Genomic DNA, 16,833 nt, shown 5'->3' on the forward strand with positions numbered 1-16,833 from the left:
CTCTCTCTCTCTCTCTTTCTCTGTCTGTCTCACTCACTCTCTCAAAATAAATAAAAACTTAAAACCCACAAAACTTCAGTAATGGAGCATCAAGGGGCACCAAGCAAAAAGTTGTTGGGACTAGGACAGTCATATGATGCTAAAGTAATCCCTCACAGGTTATTCCTTCAAAGATTAAAATGTGCCTTTTAAGGGAGACAGGCAGTGGTTACCATGTGACCAAATGAGCAAACTTAGCATCACAAATAGTAGGACATATTGACATTACGGGCCTCCTGATCTGGTGCGAGTAAGTTTCACGATATCACCCATCAAGTATTCATATGAAAAAATTTTAACTTATGTGTAATAATACCTTTCAGTCTAACTACAATGTACAAAGAATGTGGAAGACAGAGGAAGAAGTTAAATACTTCCACAAGGAAACAGACAAATCCAGAATGCAGGATATTCCATAAGGTAACTGGTCAGGACTCTTCAAAATATCAATGTTGTGGGGGAGGGGAAAAAAAACAAAAAAAGTGGGGGCGTGGCAGAGAAGAGGGAAGTGGTCTACATTAAAAGAAACTAAAAGACATAACAACTAAATATAACACATGAATCTTGATGGGATCCTGATTTTAAAAGTTATGCACACGCATATATTCATTTTTATACATACACACACATATATAAACACACACACATACATATATAGAAATCTAAACATACAGGACTTTTTAAAAATAATTATGAAAATTGAATATGAAATTATTACTGATTAGTATAATTTATTTCTTTCAGTGATAATGCAACTGAGGTTATGTTAAAGAGTGTCCTTAACATAAGGAGATACATGCTGAATTATGTGGTGGTAAAGTGTCAGGATGTCTGAAACTTACTTTTCAATGGCTTAGTCAAAAGAAAGAAAATGGTACCTATGTTTGGGAAGAGTGATCAAGCAAATGCTGTAAATGATACAATTAAGTAAAAGGTACATGAATGTACATTCTGTTCTTGAGCTTTTCTCTAATTCTTGAGCATTCTCAAAATAAAATGTCAAAATAAGAAAAAAAATTCCTTTAATGACTTTAAGACTCAGGATAAAGATATGAAGTCTTTCCTGGTCTGCAAGGTCCTACGTAACCTGGCTGAAGCCACCTCTCCCCCTTGCTCCCTCTACTTCGGTCACACTGTTCTTAGCTCATTTACACCCTCCAAGTGCCAAGTAAAACGTCCCTGCCTTCCCTAAACTCTCAAGACTGATTTATGGAGGGACTTCGTACCTGAGACGTGAGATGGACAGAAAAAATGTCTGGGAGAGATTATGAAAGAGTAAGGTGGGAAAGGGGGCAATTTTCAGGACTAAGACAGAATGCGTTGGAGGGTGAGAGCAACAGGGACAGACTAGCTGAACTAGAACATATTTGAAGATATTAGCACCTTCCATCATACACTCTCATTACTTCCTAATTCCTACAGTTTATCAAGATTCTATTGCAGTACTCTATGTGCACTTTTTAATGTCCAAAAGCCAAACAGTAACATCCATACTAATAGAAGTTAGGTCAGTTTTTCTCGTCATTGTTTCTCCAATACCTAACATACAGCAAGTCTGCCTAAACATCGGCTTAGTGAGTGCCATGCAATCTGGCTTTAAAGGAATACAGTCTACTACAAGTGCTATTTACCTCAGTGGTAACTGTCCAAGCTAGGGTGTTAAAAATGGCTGTTAGATTTAGTTATTAGAGTTGACTGTTTAGAGGATTATAGAACACTAATAACTTTACATCAAGCTTTGATTGTTAGCTCAGTAAGTTCTAGAATGCTCTTAAAGCAGCCCGGTACATAGGTTTAGAGCCCAAATATCTTAGTAAGCCTGGCACAAAAAGCATCCTCATAATTGTATGCCATTTGTTAAAAGATGGATCAGGTGAGACAATGTAGATTGATTACATATGAATCCATCCCCTCTATTAAAAAGTACAAAAAAATAACCCTGCTGACTATGGCTTCCTTTATGCAGATAACAGATGTATAAAATTGGAGTGGTGAAGATAATTTGATATACTATACAAATATCCAGAGGCTCACTTATGTAAGATTGTGGCTCTATTATATTTTAAGGATCCATACAGCTAAACAATGACTAAATTTTGTATAGAACTCAAGTACGATCGACTACATTGATAAATATAATCCTGATTCTACCTGTATGGTTGGTAAAGACGCACAGGGTCAGGTGTTTTGATAAGTTCTCTTGGTCTTGAAGATCATCACATCCAAAGTTTACAAGTCTAAAAACATAAAAGATAAGAAGCTGTGAATGCCTTTAAAAATTGGTTCTCTTGGGGTGCCTGGGGGGCTCAGTCAGTTAAGCAGCAGGCTCTTGGTTTCAACTCAGGTCATGATCTCACACTTTGTGAGTCTGAGCCCCATGTTAGGCTCTGTAGCTGGCAGCGTGGAACCTGTGTGGGATTCTCTCCCTCTCTTCTCTGCCCCTCCTCTGCGTGCTCTCTCTCTCTCTCTCTCTCTCTCTGAAAATAAACTTAAAAATACTTTCCTCTTAATGCAGTGAGCATTGCATAATGGACTATGTTGTGCACTTGAAAGTAATATAACAATTGTGTGCCAACTACACTTCAGTAAGAATTTTTTAATTGTTTTATATTTATTTGCTTCTTTATTTATTTAGAGAGGAAGGGAGGAAGGGAGAGAGAGAATCCCAAGCAGTCTCCACACTGTCAGTGTAGAGCCCAATGTGGGTCTCAATTCCATAAACCGTGATATCATGACCTGAGCTGAAATAGAGAGTTGATGCTTAGCTAACAGAGCTACTCAGAGACCCGTAATAGGAAGAATTTATTTTAAATAAAAAATAAAGTTCCTTCATAAAGGATAGTGACTGCTATAACATACCCATCCACCAAAGAAAAGACTTGTCCCTAAGAAACTGAAGCAAATAATGTGGGCCTTTTTGTTTGAACGTCTATAAAACAGTAATTGAAAAAAAAAAAAAAACGCATGGGGCACTTGAGTGGCTCAGTCAGTTAAGTCTCTGACTTCAGATCTGGTCATGATCTCACTGGGTTGGAACCCTGCATAGAGCTTTGTGTTGACAGCTTCAGATTCTGTGTCTCCCTCTCTCTCTGCCTCTCCCCTGCTCATACTCTGCCTCTTTCTCTCTCTCAGAAATAAACAAACATTAAAAAATTAATTAAAAAAAACACTATACAGAAATGCCATGGTCTTGGCAATAGAGAAAAAAGTATATAAAAAGAAGTTGAAAGTGATATAACCTTATTCTAATGAGAGTACTGCATATACTGTTTCAAAATAAACACAACTGAGTGTTCATGTGTGATGAAATAAAAATACTGAAATACAGAACGGTTTAGGATTATCGATAGTCTAATTCAAGACAACTTTCATCTCTTCCGTGCGCTAGTGGGCTTCTGTCTATTTTTTCAAAAGTGTTCATGTTTTTACTATGTGTAAAATAGTCTGGGGGGAAATAAAGCTCATCTTTTGTGTAAAAAGGAAAACAGACAAATAGTAAACAGATAAAACTGAGCTACAATCCTCTTTGATGGCAAGAAGAAAAGGGTTTTGATGTTGGAGTCTAAATGCAGCCCTCTCTGACTCATCAAATCCTTTTATTGAATCACAGGGAGAAGAGGACTTCACAAATCAAAATAAATGGAAACATCCTACAGAAATAAATGGCTACAAAAATCAATATGATTGACTTTACATGAAAAACACTGTGTTCATGTAAAGTTGCTTATATTCCCTATAGAGGAGAGAAATCTAAAAGATTACACACACACACACACACACACACACACACACACACACACACATACTGAATTGTCCTTTCACCTGTATACCACAGATTAGGTATAAATACAATAATTCTGCCCATACGTGTCTATAAAAGTTTAGCAGTAATCTACGAATAACTTACTTAAATCCTGAGTCACTTAATGTTATATCCAAGGGTGCTTCAAACTGTCAAAAAATCATGAGAAAAAAATCATGAGAAAATAAACCAAAGAACGACATTAAGTGTTGATAGTTCTGAAGCCCAGGGCAAGTCTGACAATGCTGTGCTTGCCTACTGAGGAGGAACCTATTTACTTAACCATCATTATCTTTAGAGGTTATCTCCCAAATCCACAGCACAGGGATTCCATTGGGAATACTCTGGAGTTTACATATAATCAAAAGCTTGGTGTATATTTATTTCTTAAAGCGCTAATACTTGGCAAACTTTGCCTCGGATTTGAGTATCATAAATGGGTTATATAATAAACCCGTCAGTAGGGGTACACTTTTATAAGACAGAGATGATCAAGTACAGAGGGAAAGACTGGGTATCTTTAGAAAGAGAATGCATGAGTTAAAAAAGAAAAGGCAGAAGGAGTAAATGAAATTGTAATGGTATGATATCAATCTATATTAGACACCAATATTAATCTTAGTGAAGAAGGATAACATGCTAACCAACGCAGGTAAAAGATGCTTATGATCCCTCATTACTTGACTAGTATTCCAAATGGCTTTGCCAAGAGTGATGCTAGATTTTTACTAATCAGACTATACACTCTCATTGACGTTTTATCCCACACTCAAATCCACTAGCCTCACAAATCTTTTTGGGTCAAATGACTTGTAAGCACTTAGAGCTATCTACTACAGATCGTAACTTTTACCTTCTTCTAGTCCTCACTCATACATTTATCTCTTTAATAAGAGACATTCAGTTCACAGAAATCTCCTATGTGCTCTTCTAATCACCTATGCTAATTGTATTTATTATAGAGTCGAAGGCTTAAGATATGCTACTTGCTCATGCACGTGACTGACACAACAAGAAGGCTGAGACGCTCTTTCTGATAACAGCTCTCTTTAAAAGGAGGCCATGTGTTATAAAATTTCCTATAGCCCCAATCATTCCCTGGACTTACCATTAAGTTAAACTTCTCATTAGCAGAAAACTGGATGCATTTTAAAATACTCCTTGATTTCTAGAAGAGAAAACAGAATAAATGACAAATTACAATTTAAAAAAACCAATGAAACACTAATAAAAAAGAAAAAGAGAGAGGGAGAGGGAAAAGAAAGTAACCAAGAAGCAAACAGTAATGAAAACATTTTCACATCTTTAATATACCTTTGTTCACATCCCCATCAATGAAAATGTTATAAGTATAACAATGATAACATCAAAATTAAACTGTTCCTGTAAAGGAGGCCAGTGGACTTGTTTTTACCTTTAGGTCAATGTAGTATAATCTCTGCTCCGACATATCCCATTGAGCCCAAACAAACTCCTCAGCTACTCTCTCTCTCGGGAGATGACCAGAGTCCTTAATTACCTAAAGAGGCAAAGAGATTTTAGACATAAGTAACTGTTTTAAAGGGGATTATATCTGGATTTCATTATTATTCTGCATATTCTATCTTTATAATACATACAAATCTTTCCACGGATTATTTTTAGCAGTTCCCTACCCGCAACACATACACATGGAAAGTCTTTCCAGAAAAGATTTAAGGCATTATTTCATTACTTGCTCTTCCCAAACACTCAATAATAAAAAATAGTATTCTTGTCCCTGGTTTGTCAGACAGGCCGGGGCTGTTGAAGGCAAGGCCACACCAACCACAAATCAATACCTAGGCTAATAGAAGATTCAGAGCTTCCCGTTCTGTGTCTAATCCACTCAAGTATATGCGGACAAAAGGACTTTACTACCAAAGGCAGCAGCTGTGATGCCAAGGGAAAATTTCAGGCTTGGGGGTGCGGAGTATTGGGCAATGATCCCAAAACTCGTAGTTCATGAATCCATAAACTATTCATGTCATGCTTCTTACCTTTATCTCTTCCACAATGAGTATGGTGATACTGCCCATCCTTCAAGGCCTAACTTAGGCATTGCCTCCTGAACAAAGTTCTCCCTTTCCTCCCTCCAAGACCAAGACAAAGCTCACCACCTCTGTATTCCTATGGGACTCTGGCATACATAGCTTTTTTTTTTAAACTTTTAATTTTCAAGTTGGTTAACATGCCATAGAATCCAGTGATTTATCACTTTAACACCCAGTGCTCATCCCAACAAGAGCCCTCCTTAATGCCCATCACCCGTTTTTCCCATTCCCATCAACCTTCAGTTTGTTCTCTATATTTAAGCATCTCTTACGGTTTGCCTCCTGCTCTCTTTTTATCTTATTTTTCCTACCTTCCCTTGTTAAGTTTCTCAAATTCCATATATGAGTGAAATCATGTGATAGCTATCTCTCTGACTTATTTTGCTTAGCATAATACCCTCCAGTTCCATCCACATTGTTTCAAATGGCAAGATTTCACTCTTTTTCATTGCTGAATTGTATTCCAGTGTGTGTGTGTGTGTGTGTGTGTGTGTGTGTGTGTGTGTGTGTATGTAAATATATCTCAACTGATGAATGGACTAAGAAGATGTGGTGTATGTATGTATACATAAATCTGGGCTCTTTCCATAATTTGGCTATTGTTGATAGCACTGCTATAAACATTGGGGTGCATGTTCCCCTTTGAACCAGCACTCCTGTGTCCTTTGGACAAATTCCTGGTAGTGCAATTGCGGGGTGATAGGGTAATTCCATTTTTAACTTTTTGAGGAACTTCCACACTGTTTTCAGAGTGGCTGCCCCAGTTTGCATTTCTACTAACAGTGCAAGACAGTTCCTCTTTCTCCACATCCTCATACTTTGGCATATTTCTATTACAGTTAACATTTAACTAATCCTATAAGTCTAGCCCAATGAGTATGTACTCCTCTGCAACACCTTTATATTCTCAACAAGATTCTTAACTTTGGGGAATCCATCTTGTTCCCACTTTTCTATTCTAAACTAGGAGAGATTTGGGGGCTCGCAGATAAAGGAATATACTGACAAGAATATAATCATTAGAGCGTGGCATCCCAGGTTCACATCTCAATTTTGCCCCTCTCTGAAGTTACATCACCTCTGTGAGCCTTGGTTATATTTTCTGTAAATATGCAGTTATTATAAACACTGCCTTCCTATTGCAGGATGTTGTGATGAATGCAGGGAACCACACACTGCCTTAAGACTGTGTCATGTAAGCCTTTAAAGAATAAGGGCAGTGAGGTTTCCCAGAAGGGCATGCAAGGATGGAGTGCTGAGGCTGCGCTGTGTTGGCTACTGACAGATGCCCTCCCTCCGCAGCACCTCTCGTGGTGCCCAGCCCCTCTTCTAACCAGCCGGTCCTCTGTCTATACCCACTTCCAGTCTTGCTCATTTCACTGACCTGGAAATCCTAGAGGATGCTCTCCTCCAAATTCACATTGCTGGCTTTGGGATTCTACCTTCACCTTTCCTCTCTGGCCTCTTTTCTGACCACTAGCCTGGTCTGTGCCCTGCCATCAGTGCCACTGGTGGCCCAGAGCTCCAACCACACACACCCTTTCTAGTCATTTTCCAACTGGGCCTCTTGGGTTGAGGTTTCAATCATAGATATATTAATTAATAAATGACATTTTTTATTTTAATGTTGTTCATGTAACTTTAAAATTAAAATCTTTGGAGAAGATTATTTTGATGCAGACTATTTAAATATTGAAGGAAATAATTTTTAATACCAATAACATATTATGATATTACATAAATTGTCAAGAAAAAGACAACACAATAGAAAAATAGACAAGGATATAATTAGGCAATTTTCAGAAAAATAAATTCACATAGCCAATAACATTAAAGGGAATACAAACTAAAATAATAATGATATCAACTTAAACCCATCAAATTGGAAAGAATTTTTTTTAATCTTTATTTAAGACAGTGCAAGCAGGGGAGTCGCAGAGAGAGAGGGACAGAAGATCTGAAGTGGGCTCTGCACTGACTGGCTGACAGCAGCAAGCCTGATGTGGGGTTCGAACTCACGAACCATGAGATCATGACCTGAGCTGAAGTCCGATGCTCAACCAACTGAGCCATCCAGGTGCCCCTGGAAATTTTTTTAAAAGGCAAATGCAGGTGCACCTGGGTGGCTCAGTTGGTTAAGCATCTGATCTTGATTTCAGACAAGGTCAAGAACTCCTGGTTCATGCAATCAGGCCCTCTGTCAGGCTCTGCCCTATCAGCATGGAGCCTGCTTGGGATTCACTCTTTTTCTCTCTCGCTCTGCCCCTCCCCTGCTTGCACTCTCTCTCAAAAAAATAAACTTAAAAAAATAAAAATAATAAATAAAAGGCAAATGTGCCTCTAATCGGTATGGGAAAAGAGAAAGCATTCTCTTACACCTTGCTTATACAACTTACAATTGTGGTCTATGTGTCTGTTTTTGTGCCAATACCATACTGTCTTGATGATAACAGCTTTGTAGTAGAGGCTAAAGTCTGGGATTGTGATGCCTCCCGTTTTGGTTTTCTTCTTCAATATAGCTTTGGCTATTCGGGGTCTTTTGTGGTTCCATACGAATTTGAGGATAGTTTGTTCTAGCTTTGAGAAGAATGCTGGTGCAATTTTGATGGGGATTGCATTGAATGTGTAGATTGCTTTGGGTAGTAATGACATTTTCACAGTGTTTATTCTTCCGATCCATGAACAGGGAACGTTTTTCCATTTCTTGGTGTCTTCTTCAATCTCTTTCATAAGTTTTCTATAGTTTTCATCATATAGGTCTTTTACATCCTTGGTGAAGTTGGGGTTTTGATTTTTTACTTTGCTTTTATGTTTGGAGTGTAATTGTAACTACTGTATTGTAAATGATGGAAAATAATTGCATATGTTAAAAAAATAAATTGTATTATATTCAAAAAAATAAAAATTAAAAAAAATAAATAAGCATAAATAAAATAACTTACAACTGTGAATTGCTATAAGATGTTTTAGAACGCAATCTAGCAAAATCTGTTGAAATATAATAAATGCATACAGCCATCAACCATTTATCCCTCCCTGGGGATTTAGCCCAAAGAAATATGTGTACGATACATGTACATTTTTTTAAAGTGGCAATCAAGGAGTGCCCATCCATGGGAGAATGATTGAAGTTGCGTACATCCATGCCAGGGACTATTATGTGCTTCTAAAAAGAATGAATTGATGTATTCAGGCTGACTTGTAGGTAATGCCACAAAGTTGTAGGAGGAAAGAGTGAACAGTAAACAAACCCCTGGGTGTGTCAGGGGTGGGACTGAGACATATGCACATATGAAGAACAGCATAAAAGGATACATAATAGGCTTCAGACAAAAGTTAGAGATGAAAACACAAGGGAGAAGTAGCATACAAGCAAAAAAAAAAAAAGGAAGGAAAGAAAATTTAACTATATAATTCTCCAGCATATATGTTATGATCCCATTTATTCTATGTATGTATAAAAAGTTACATTTCTAGTTAAAAATCTACAGGGATAGCCCTGAAATACTAAGTACAAAGCAAAAACAAAAATGGCAAATTAATTATATATATTACAATTCTATTTTCAACGAAATTCCTGTATATGTGTACGTTTGTATGGGCAAGGTAAAAGTGTGGGAAGACTCACACAAGGCTGTCACGAGTTATCTCAGGAGACTGAGACTGGACAGTAAGGTCAAGATAAAGGAGATAATTAACTCGTTCATAGATCTCACATTATTTCACATGTTACAACAGTTAAGTCTGTAATTTGAAAGAGGTCAATTAAAGGAAATGGTTTGTGTCTATAACATTACTCTACCCATAACAGCCTAGAAATATCACTCTGTGGGAAAAAACTCTGAAGCAAAAAAAATTTCAAATATTTACCACTCTATTTCCATCTTCTTGGATGGCTTGGATATGAAACTTTTCAATATCTTTAAAAAGAGAAACAATAGAAAGACAGTTTAACCTTCATGAAAATCATGAGCACTTTTTTACACCTACCAGTGGTGAATGTTTACTTATACATGCAATGCAGATTAATCAACTGGCTGAAAAAATATTATCACAGACAGCAATTTCGTAATACAAGTGCAAAACAAGACCCACCTTTCTCCAGCCTCCCTCCACAGTCTATGGCAAATCTAGCATTTACTCTGCTCCTCGAGACATTTAACCCTTCCACTCCCCTGGGTTCCCTTAAATGTTGGCCTGCCCTGCACTACCAGTCTTATCTGGAGCTAACAGGGGTTCCTCTGGGGCAGGGTTTATCTCAAATCTCCAAATACCATGTGAAAACTATCATATGAAAATATTGAGGAGAAACCTCATTATACAAGATATTGGGGGGCATTTTTACTGGTATCGATTTCACAATAAGAGCAGTCTCAGCAATTTAGGTGGATTTGTGGATGGTCCTTTTCTCTCAAGAAGCAATCTAGATTCAGCCATACTTAACCTTCTGCCAGACTAGTTACAAAATGGGAGACAGATAATTGGTCAAGAGCACAGAAACTGAAGATGAACTTAACATCCTCAGACCTGTCCTTCCCATTATCAATCAGTGGTTTCACTTTATAACATGAAAGACAGCTTCCTAGGTAAGATCCACCAGTGGATCTTACCCTTTCTCTGCCACCCTCCCCACCCAAAGTGAGAACTTCATTAGAGGGTGTACCAATCTTATTTTGCCTCTACCTGAATCTGACTAAGTATGTGTCCTCAAATTCTTCTGGCTTCTAATACCATCCCCTTTCTCCATCCAAGGTGACAGACATCCTAAAGAAAGATGAACTAAAGAAGGTAAAAATGACCTCCACAACTCTTCTACACTCTACCATGTGACAAACATGGAAATCCATGCATGTAGGAGCCCAACGTTCCTAGGATGGGGACACAGAGCAGAGCCTAATGGGACAAGTGGGGAGGGGGGAGAAAAAGCCTTTCCATAGGAATGTTAGATCTGAAATGAACATCAAAGGTCAATTGGACTTTCAGGGCTGGTGAGTGAACATCTAGAAGATTCAGTCAAGTTCCATATTTCACTAGGAGATGTGCCCTTCATTAAGTTTGTATATACCACCTAAAGATACACTTACATTTCTCTTCTGAAATCAGCAACAGATGGTTCTCTGGAAGAGGGTGACTTTCCACATTGGGGTAGAGAAACTATAAAAAGGGAATGAATCAAAATCATAAGCAATGACTACTTTGCTTACACAAATATTCTAAATGTTTGATCACTATACACTACATACCCTAGAAGGTACTGGGACCCAGACAATCATTTACAGACACATTAGGGATGGAAGCAAGGAGGAAAAAGAAACACTTTGAGAAGCTCAGTTTTCCAGGGGGAAATTGATGGCAGGTCCAACATAATTCATTTAAAGAGTAAGACTAAAGTATAAGCTTATTTTTAGAGATGGTGCTTCCTATTCTGGAATGTGATTCTGAAGCCAATCAGAAACAATATAAACAACATCTGTAAAGAAAGTTCTGTTTTGCATGCACAAAAAAGGGATCAATACATCTGTTGTACAGTTAAGCCTAGTATTTAATTTGACGACCAAGTAAACGTATGCTCTCCTACAACTTCCAAAGTCCCACATCCAAGAGACAAAGCATAACGTAATGCGGGACTTCCCAAGACAGAACAGTGAGTCACAATGTGGTATGTGGTGGAGGATTTACAAGCCTCAAATAATCGGATGACTGCCGCTGGGAAGAAAAGGCTCCATCCACCCCACTCCTTCTCTGTGCTCTCCCCTATAGGTCAGCCCCCAGGACAAAGCAGCCAGCCAGAAACAGCCTGATGTCATCAGCGGTGATAATGAGGAAAAGGGGTCATAGGATGATTCCAGTGACTTCATTCTTTCATCATCAAAAGAGTGACTATAAATCAGCAGTTTCATTTTGTAACATGAAAAGCAGCTTACTAGATAAGATCTACCCGTGAATTTTGTTGTGTCCCTCCAGACTTCAAAGCGTAATGAAAGAACAATCTTTTTATGTCCCTATTTTATAATGGGCAGCCTTTCTAAAGACTAGGAAATTTTTTGACAAACTGTATTACCTAAGTTTTCAGGATGACAAAATGAAAATAGAACTGGCAAAAATTTTTTAAGTTTATTTATTTACTTTTGAGAGAGAAAGCACAAGCAGGGAAGGGTCAGAGAGAGAGAAGGCACAGAATCTGAAGCAGGCTCCAGGCTTTGAGCTGTCAGCTCAGAGACCGATGTGGGGCTGGAACTCACCAACTGTGAGATCATGACCTGAGCCAAAGTTGGACGCTTAACTGAGTCACCCAGGTGCCCCTAAGAACTGGCAATTTTTTAAATTGTCTGTAGTCAAGTTTCCCTTTTAGAATTGAAAAACAAAACAATAATGATACACCATTCTTTGTGGCAAAAACTTCAAAATTATAAAATAGATAGCAGTGCAGAAATCAGCTATGAAAATAACATAGAACTTACTAAGTCCTGATGTGTGAAACTGCACATCCAACAGGAAACTGTGTGTACTGGGGTTGAAGAGAAACAAAGCTGAATGACACCATAAAGATACTGGAAGAGCCAACACTCAGTGCCTCAAAATAAGGAAATGTTCCTGCAGAAGGCTACAGAAGTGGCCAAGGCATGTTTGCCTAGGACTGTGACCTGACAGGTCCTAAATCTTTGCCTGGTGTTTGTCTGGCAATTAACTGAGAACATGATTCTAAAAGTTCCATTTAGGTGGTGGTGGTTTTCCTTTGTATTATGAGGCAGCCTTAGAGCAAGGCCTAGAAATGATAATATAAACGGACTTCAGAGGCACCTGGGGGGCTTGATCAGTTGAATGTCTGCTTCTGGATTTCAGCTCAGGTCATGACCTCACAGTCTGAGATTGAGTCTCGTGTTGGGCTCTGTGCTGGGCGTGGAGCCTGCTTGAGTTTCTCTCTCTCCCTCTTCCTCTGCCCCTCCCCTGCTTGCACCTGTGCTTGCACTCAAAAATAAAAATAGACAAACAGGTTTTAGACACACACCTATAAAAGCATGCAAGGTTTTTTTGGTTTTGTTTTGTTCTGCAGTGTGAGTAGAAATCTATATAGATTAAATCATATTAGGAAAATATTTACCTTCACAGATATGGAGCTAGACTCTGATTATTAATATTCACTTGGAAGGTATGCACTACAGGTGGGTTCTGGAACTATGTGGAAGATGCAGGTCATGCCAGTAGGCAATTCTCAAAACATACCAGCTTGGGATCCAAACTCTACCCACTACTGTTCTGCTGAAGCTTCTCTGTGAAGGAGGTCAAGGCTGCATATATAGACTTGGGGAAATACACTACCAGAGATCACTATGAATGTTTTGGTAAGAAAAGCGAGGCAGATTTCAGGCCAAGATCAAACTTAGTAGACAATGAATGGCATTTCTCTGACAGGGAGAGGGAGGGAGAAAGAGAGGTGGGAGTTTGCCCTGGATGGAGGTTTGGATGATTTTCTTCCTCCAGAAGAATAGGAATGAGGAGTAGGGAGCAGGGCTAGGCACAGAGATGGGTCCACAAGACAAGTTCAAGTTTTACCTCATTTGGGTAGGAATTTTCCCTTTGGCCTAATGGATGCAGTCATGCATCATGTACTATTACTTGCTTTTAATTAAGATAAAATTTGCATAACAAAAATCACATTTTTAACTATTTTAAAGTATACAATTCACTAGTTAATATATTCACAATGCTGTGCAACTATACATACTTATAAAAACCCTTTTCCCTCATGTGCTCTAATTCCCTTTAGCTGCCCTAATCCTTCAATAATGTCTCCATTGCCTACTCATCCCTGGGTGGAGATGCTAAGGAAGCCAAAAGAACAGGCCAGAAAAGGGAAGTGTGGTCTGTCCCATAGTCACCCCTGTACCGAGGACAGTGTAAACACAGCAGCTTCCTGAGGGAGGGGGAATAAGCTAGGAGCTGGCAGCAGGCAGTGGCCCCCAGGGAAGGACCTGGGAGAGGGGTGGATAGGAGAGAGGCCCCTCCTGGCATGCTGCCACAGGGAGACCCCTCAGCTCAAGGCTGGGAGTAGGTGGGAGGAACGAGAAGCAGACGGTTAGGTTGCAAGAGGAAGTCATGCTACAGCACTGCATGAACTTGTGCAGCTCACGAACATCCATGGCAGTTAGGTCCTATGGAGTCACCATAAACATCGTCTGCTGAATGCTGAGCCATTACCCCAAGGGGAAATACAAGGACAGGCTCCTGCCTGGTCGCAACATTTCTGTCAGCCAATTAATACACAATTTTGTTTCGTGTGCATTCCTATTTTTATAAACGACATCTTACTTAATATATATTGATCCATTAGCACAGAACTCATGGTCAACAGTGCTCATGCCTTAATGAAGCTAATCTAAGCCACATATTCTCTCTATAAACCAGATGGCAGCCTTCCTGAGTTTAGGAACAGTAGCCAGCACTTCAGTACTACATGTGGAAGACATTTGAAACAATGAAATCACCAACAAAAAGCCCCAAAATGTGAAACTCATGATGCTAAACAGATCGTAAAAATGACATTCATTTATAGAGTAAAAATTCAATCAGGAAGGCAGTGTCACCTCGTTCAACCTCAGCTGACAAATTTTTCACCACTGTGACAGCACCATGGGCACTGACTTTGGTGTTACAAACAGGTTCTAGTGAGCAGGACAATTTACAAATTCATAATGTGCTGATGATGAAGATTGACTAGATCTGGTTCACCCATGCTCCTCATACAGTGTTTCTATACTATTTCATGGAGTTGACAAATTCAATGATTAAATCATTTAATCATATTTACTCTGTCAACTATATGAATACATGAAATACACTATTTTTTAAACTTATCTTAAATGTGTTTTGATAGTATTTTATCACGTAAAAATATAACAAACCATGACATGACAGAGACAGAGGGACTAGGTCTGAATTTTATTTCCGTGTTTGCAAAAGGTGAGCTGATAATTCCAACCATACCCATCTACCAGATGGCTTTGAGGATTAAATGTGATAATGGGTGTGAAAACACTTTGTAAGCACCACTGCCTCTAGGTTTCACGCCTTCTGATTAATGAGATGAGTGATAAAGGAACATGCTCGCTTACCTGCACCCAAATGTAGCTATCCACTGCTTTTAGAACCTTCACATTGTTAACAGGGTGGATTTCAACCAACAAAGTTAAACACTTTGATCCTACAAAGCAAAGGAGGCTTTTAGTAATGAAGATGAGAATGTCATTCATGATCTTCCATGTAAGTCTGAACTCTGAAATGTAAACACGTTACCTGTTGTTAGCAATTCCAACAGGAAAGCAATTTTCTTAAAATTTACTTTGACAGCTCTTAAAACCCACAACAGATAAAGAAAACCTCATGAAGGAGAAAGCAATACGCATGGAGTGAGGAACAAGTTCCTGCCCATCCCTCAGCCACATAGCATAGCTTCATAGGCCCCTGAGTTTCTAAGTCTAAGCAAACACAACTCAATTGTCTGTCCCTCCAGTTCTGCAGCACCCTGTGTGCGACAACGCAGATATTTCTGAAGCATGAACATGTTACAGTTGAGAGTGCCTGTTAAGAGGTCAGAGGCTTGGCTTCCCTTGGGAAGCGTGACGGAACTGCCCTGATAAAGACTCACTTACTTCCTCAGTGTCACATTGCAGCAAATGTCCTAAAAGATAATAATTTAAAAGGAAGTCCTTGGACACAAGCTAGAATGGGATTACTGCAGATATCCACATTTAGGCCAAAAGTTCCCCTCCCCTAAGATTAAACCTCAGAGAAGAAGGAGTTGTCTTATAGCTAAGTTCTTATAAAGACTACTCACTGATGCTTTTTCCCATGACTTTGTTTTGAAAAATAATATGCAATGTGGACACAGCACAGCAATCTGGAATTGAGTCAATGCTAGCTTTCACTACTTAAGAAACTAACCTGACAGCACTGCTTAAAAAACAATAACAATAGAAACGACAAGAACAACAAAAAACCCAGGTAGGGATCCTAGGTAGTTCAGTCGGTTAGGTTAAGCATCTGACTCTTGATTTCAGCTCAGGTCATGATCTCATGGTTCCTGGGGATTGAGCCCCATGTTGGGCTCTGCACTGAAAGCCTGGGGCCTGTTTAAGATTGTTTCTCGGGGCACCTGGGTGGCTCAGTGGGTTAAGCCTCCAACTTCAGCTCAGTCAGATCTCATGTTCGTGGGTTCAAGCCCCATGTCAGGCTCTGTGCTGACACCTCAGAGCCTGGAGCCTGCTTCCACATCTGTGTCTCCTTCTCTCTCTGCCCTCCCCCTCTCATGCTCTGTCTCTCTCTGTATCAAAAATAAATAAAGCATTAAAAAAAGTTTAAGATTGTTTCTCACCCTCTCTCTCCCTGCCCCTCTCCCACTTCCACTCTTGCTCTCTGTTTCTTTCTCTCTCTTTCTCTCTTTCAAAAATAAATAAGTAAACATATATTTTTTAAGGCAAAGAATGTAAAACAATTCCTGGGATATGGCCTCACAATTGTAAGGACTGGTTATCTCTGTAAACATGCCTTTAAAAGATTACTGAAAAAGCAAGACAACGGGGGGCTCCTGGGTGGCTCAGTTGGTTGAGCGTCTGATTTTGGCTCAGGTCATGATCTCATAGTTCATGGGTTTAGGCCCCGTGTAGGGCTCTGTGCTGACAGCTAGCTCAGAGCCTGGAGCCTGCTTCAGATTCTGTGTCTCCCACTCTCTCTGACCCTCCCCTGCTCATGCTGTCTCTCTCTCTCTCAAAAATAAATAAAACATTAAAAAAATTTTTTTAAAAAAAGAAAAAGCAAGACAATGAGTTATGTGGGATCCAAAATATACAAGGACAGAACAAATGAAAATAAAATATTGTTTGGTCAATGGTACTTATAGCTTGGGATAAAAATCCCAGTGAC

General features: G+C 39.1%; 1 protein-coding gene across 1 annotated transcript in view; it reads right to left on the reverse strand.

Moving 5' to 3' along the window:
* The window catches only part of GSAP (gamma-secretase activating protein), an 80,114-nt gene that overhangs the window by 43,095 nt on the left and 20,186 nt on the right, over positions 1-16,833 (reverse strand). The window contains exons 6-12 of the mRNA XM_029918810.1: positions 15,027-15,115; positions 10,998-11,067; positions 9,784-9,833; positions 5,256-5,360; positions 4,950-5,009; positions 3,947-3,990; positions 2,191-2,276 (exon numbers count right to left, since the gene is read on the reverse strand). Coding sequence (XP_029774670.1) covers positions 2,191-2,276; positions 3,947-3,990; positions 4,950-5,009; positions 5,256-5,360; positions 9,784-9,833; positions 10,998-11,067; positions 15,027-15,115 — 504 coding nt within the window. The remainder of the gene's footprint in view (positions 1-2,190; positions 2,277-3,946; positions 3,991-4,949; positions 5,010-5,255; positions 5,361-9,783; positions 9,834-10,997; positions 11,068-15,026; positions 15,116-16,833) is intronic.

Source organism: Suricata suricatta, chromosome 2, assembly GCF_006229205.1.
Source record: "Suricata suricatta isolate VVHF042 chromosome 2, meerkat_22Aug2017_6uvM2_HiC, whole genome shotgun sequence".
NCBI classification, from domain to species: Eukaryota; Metazoa; Chordata; class Mammalia; order Carnivora; family Herpestidae; genus Suricata; species Suricata suricatta.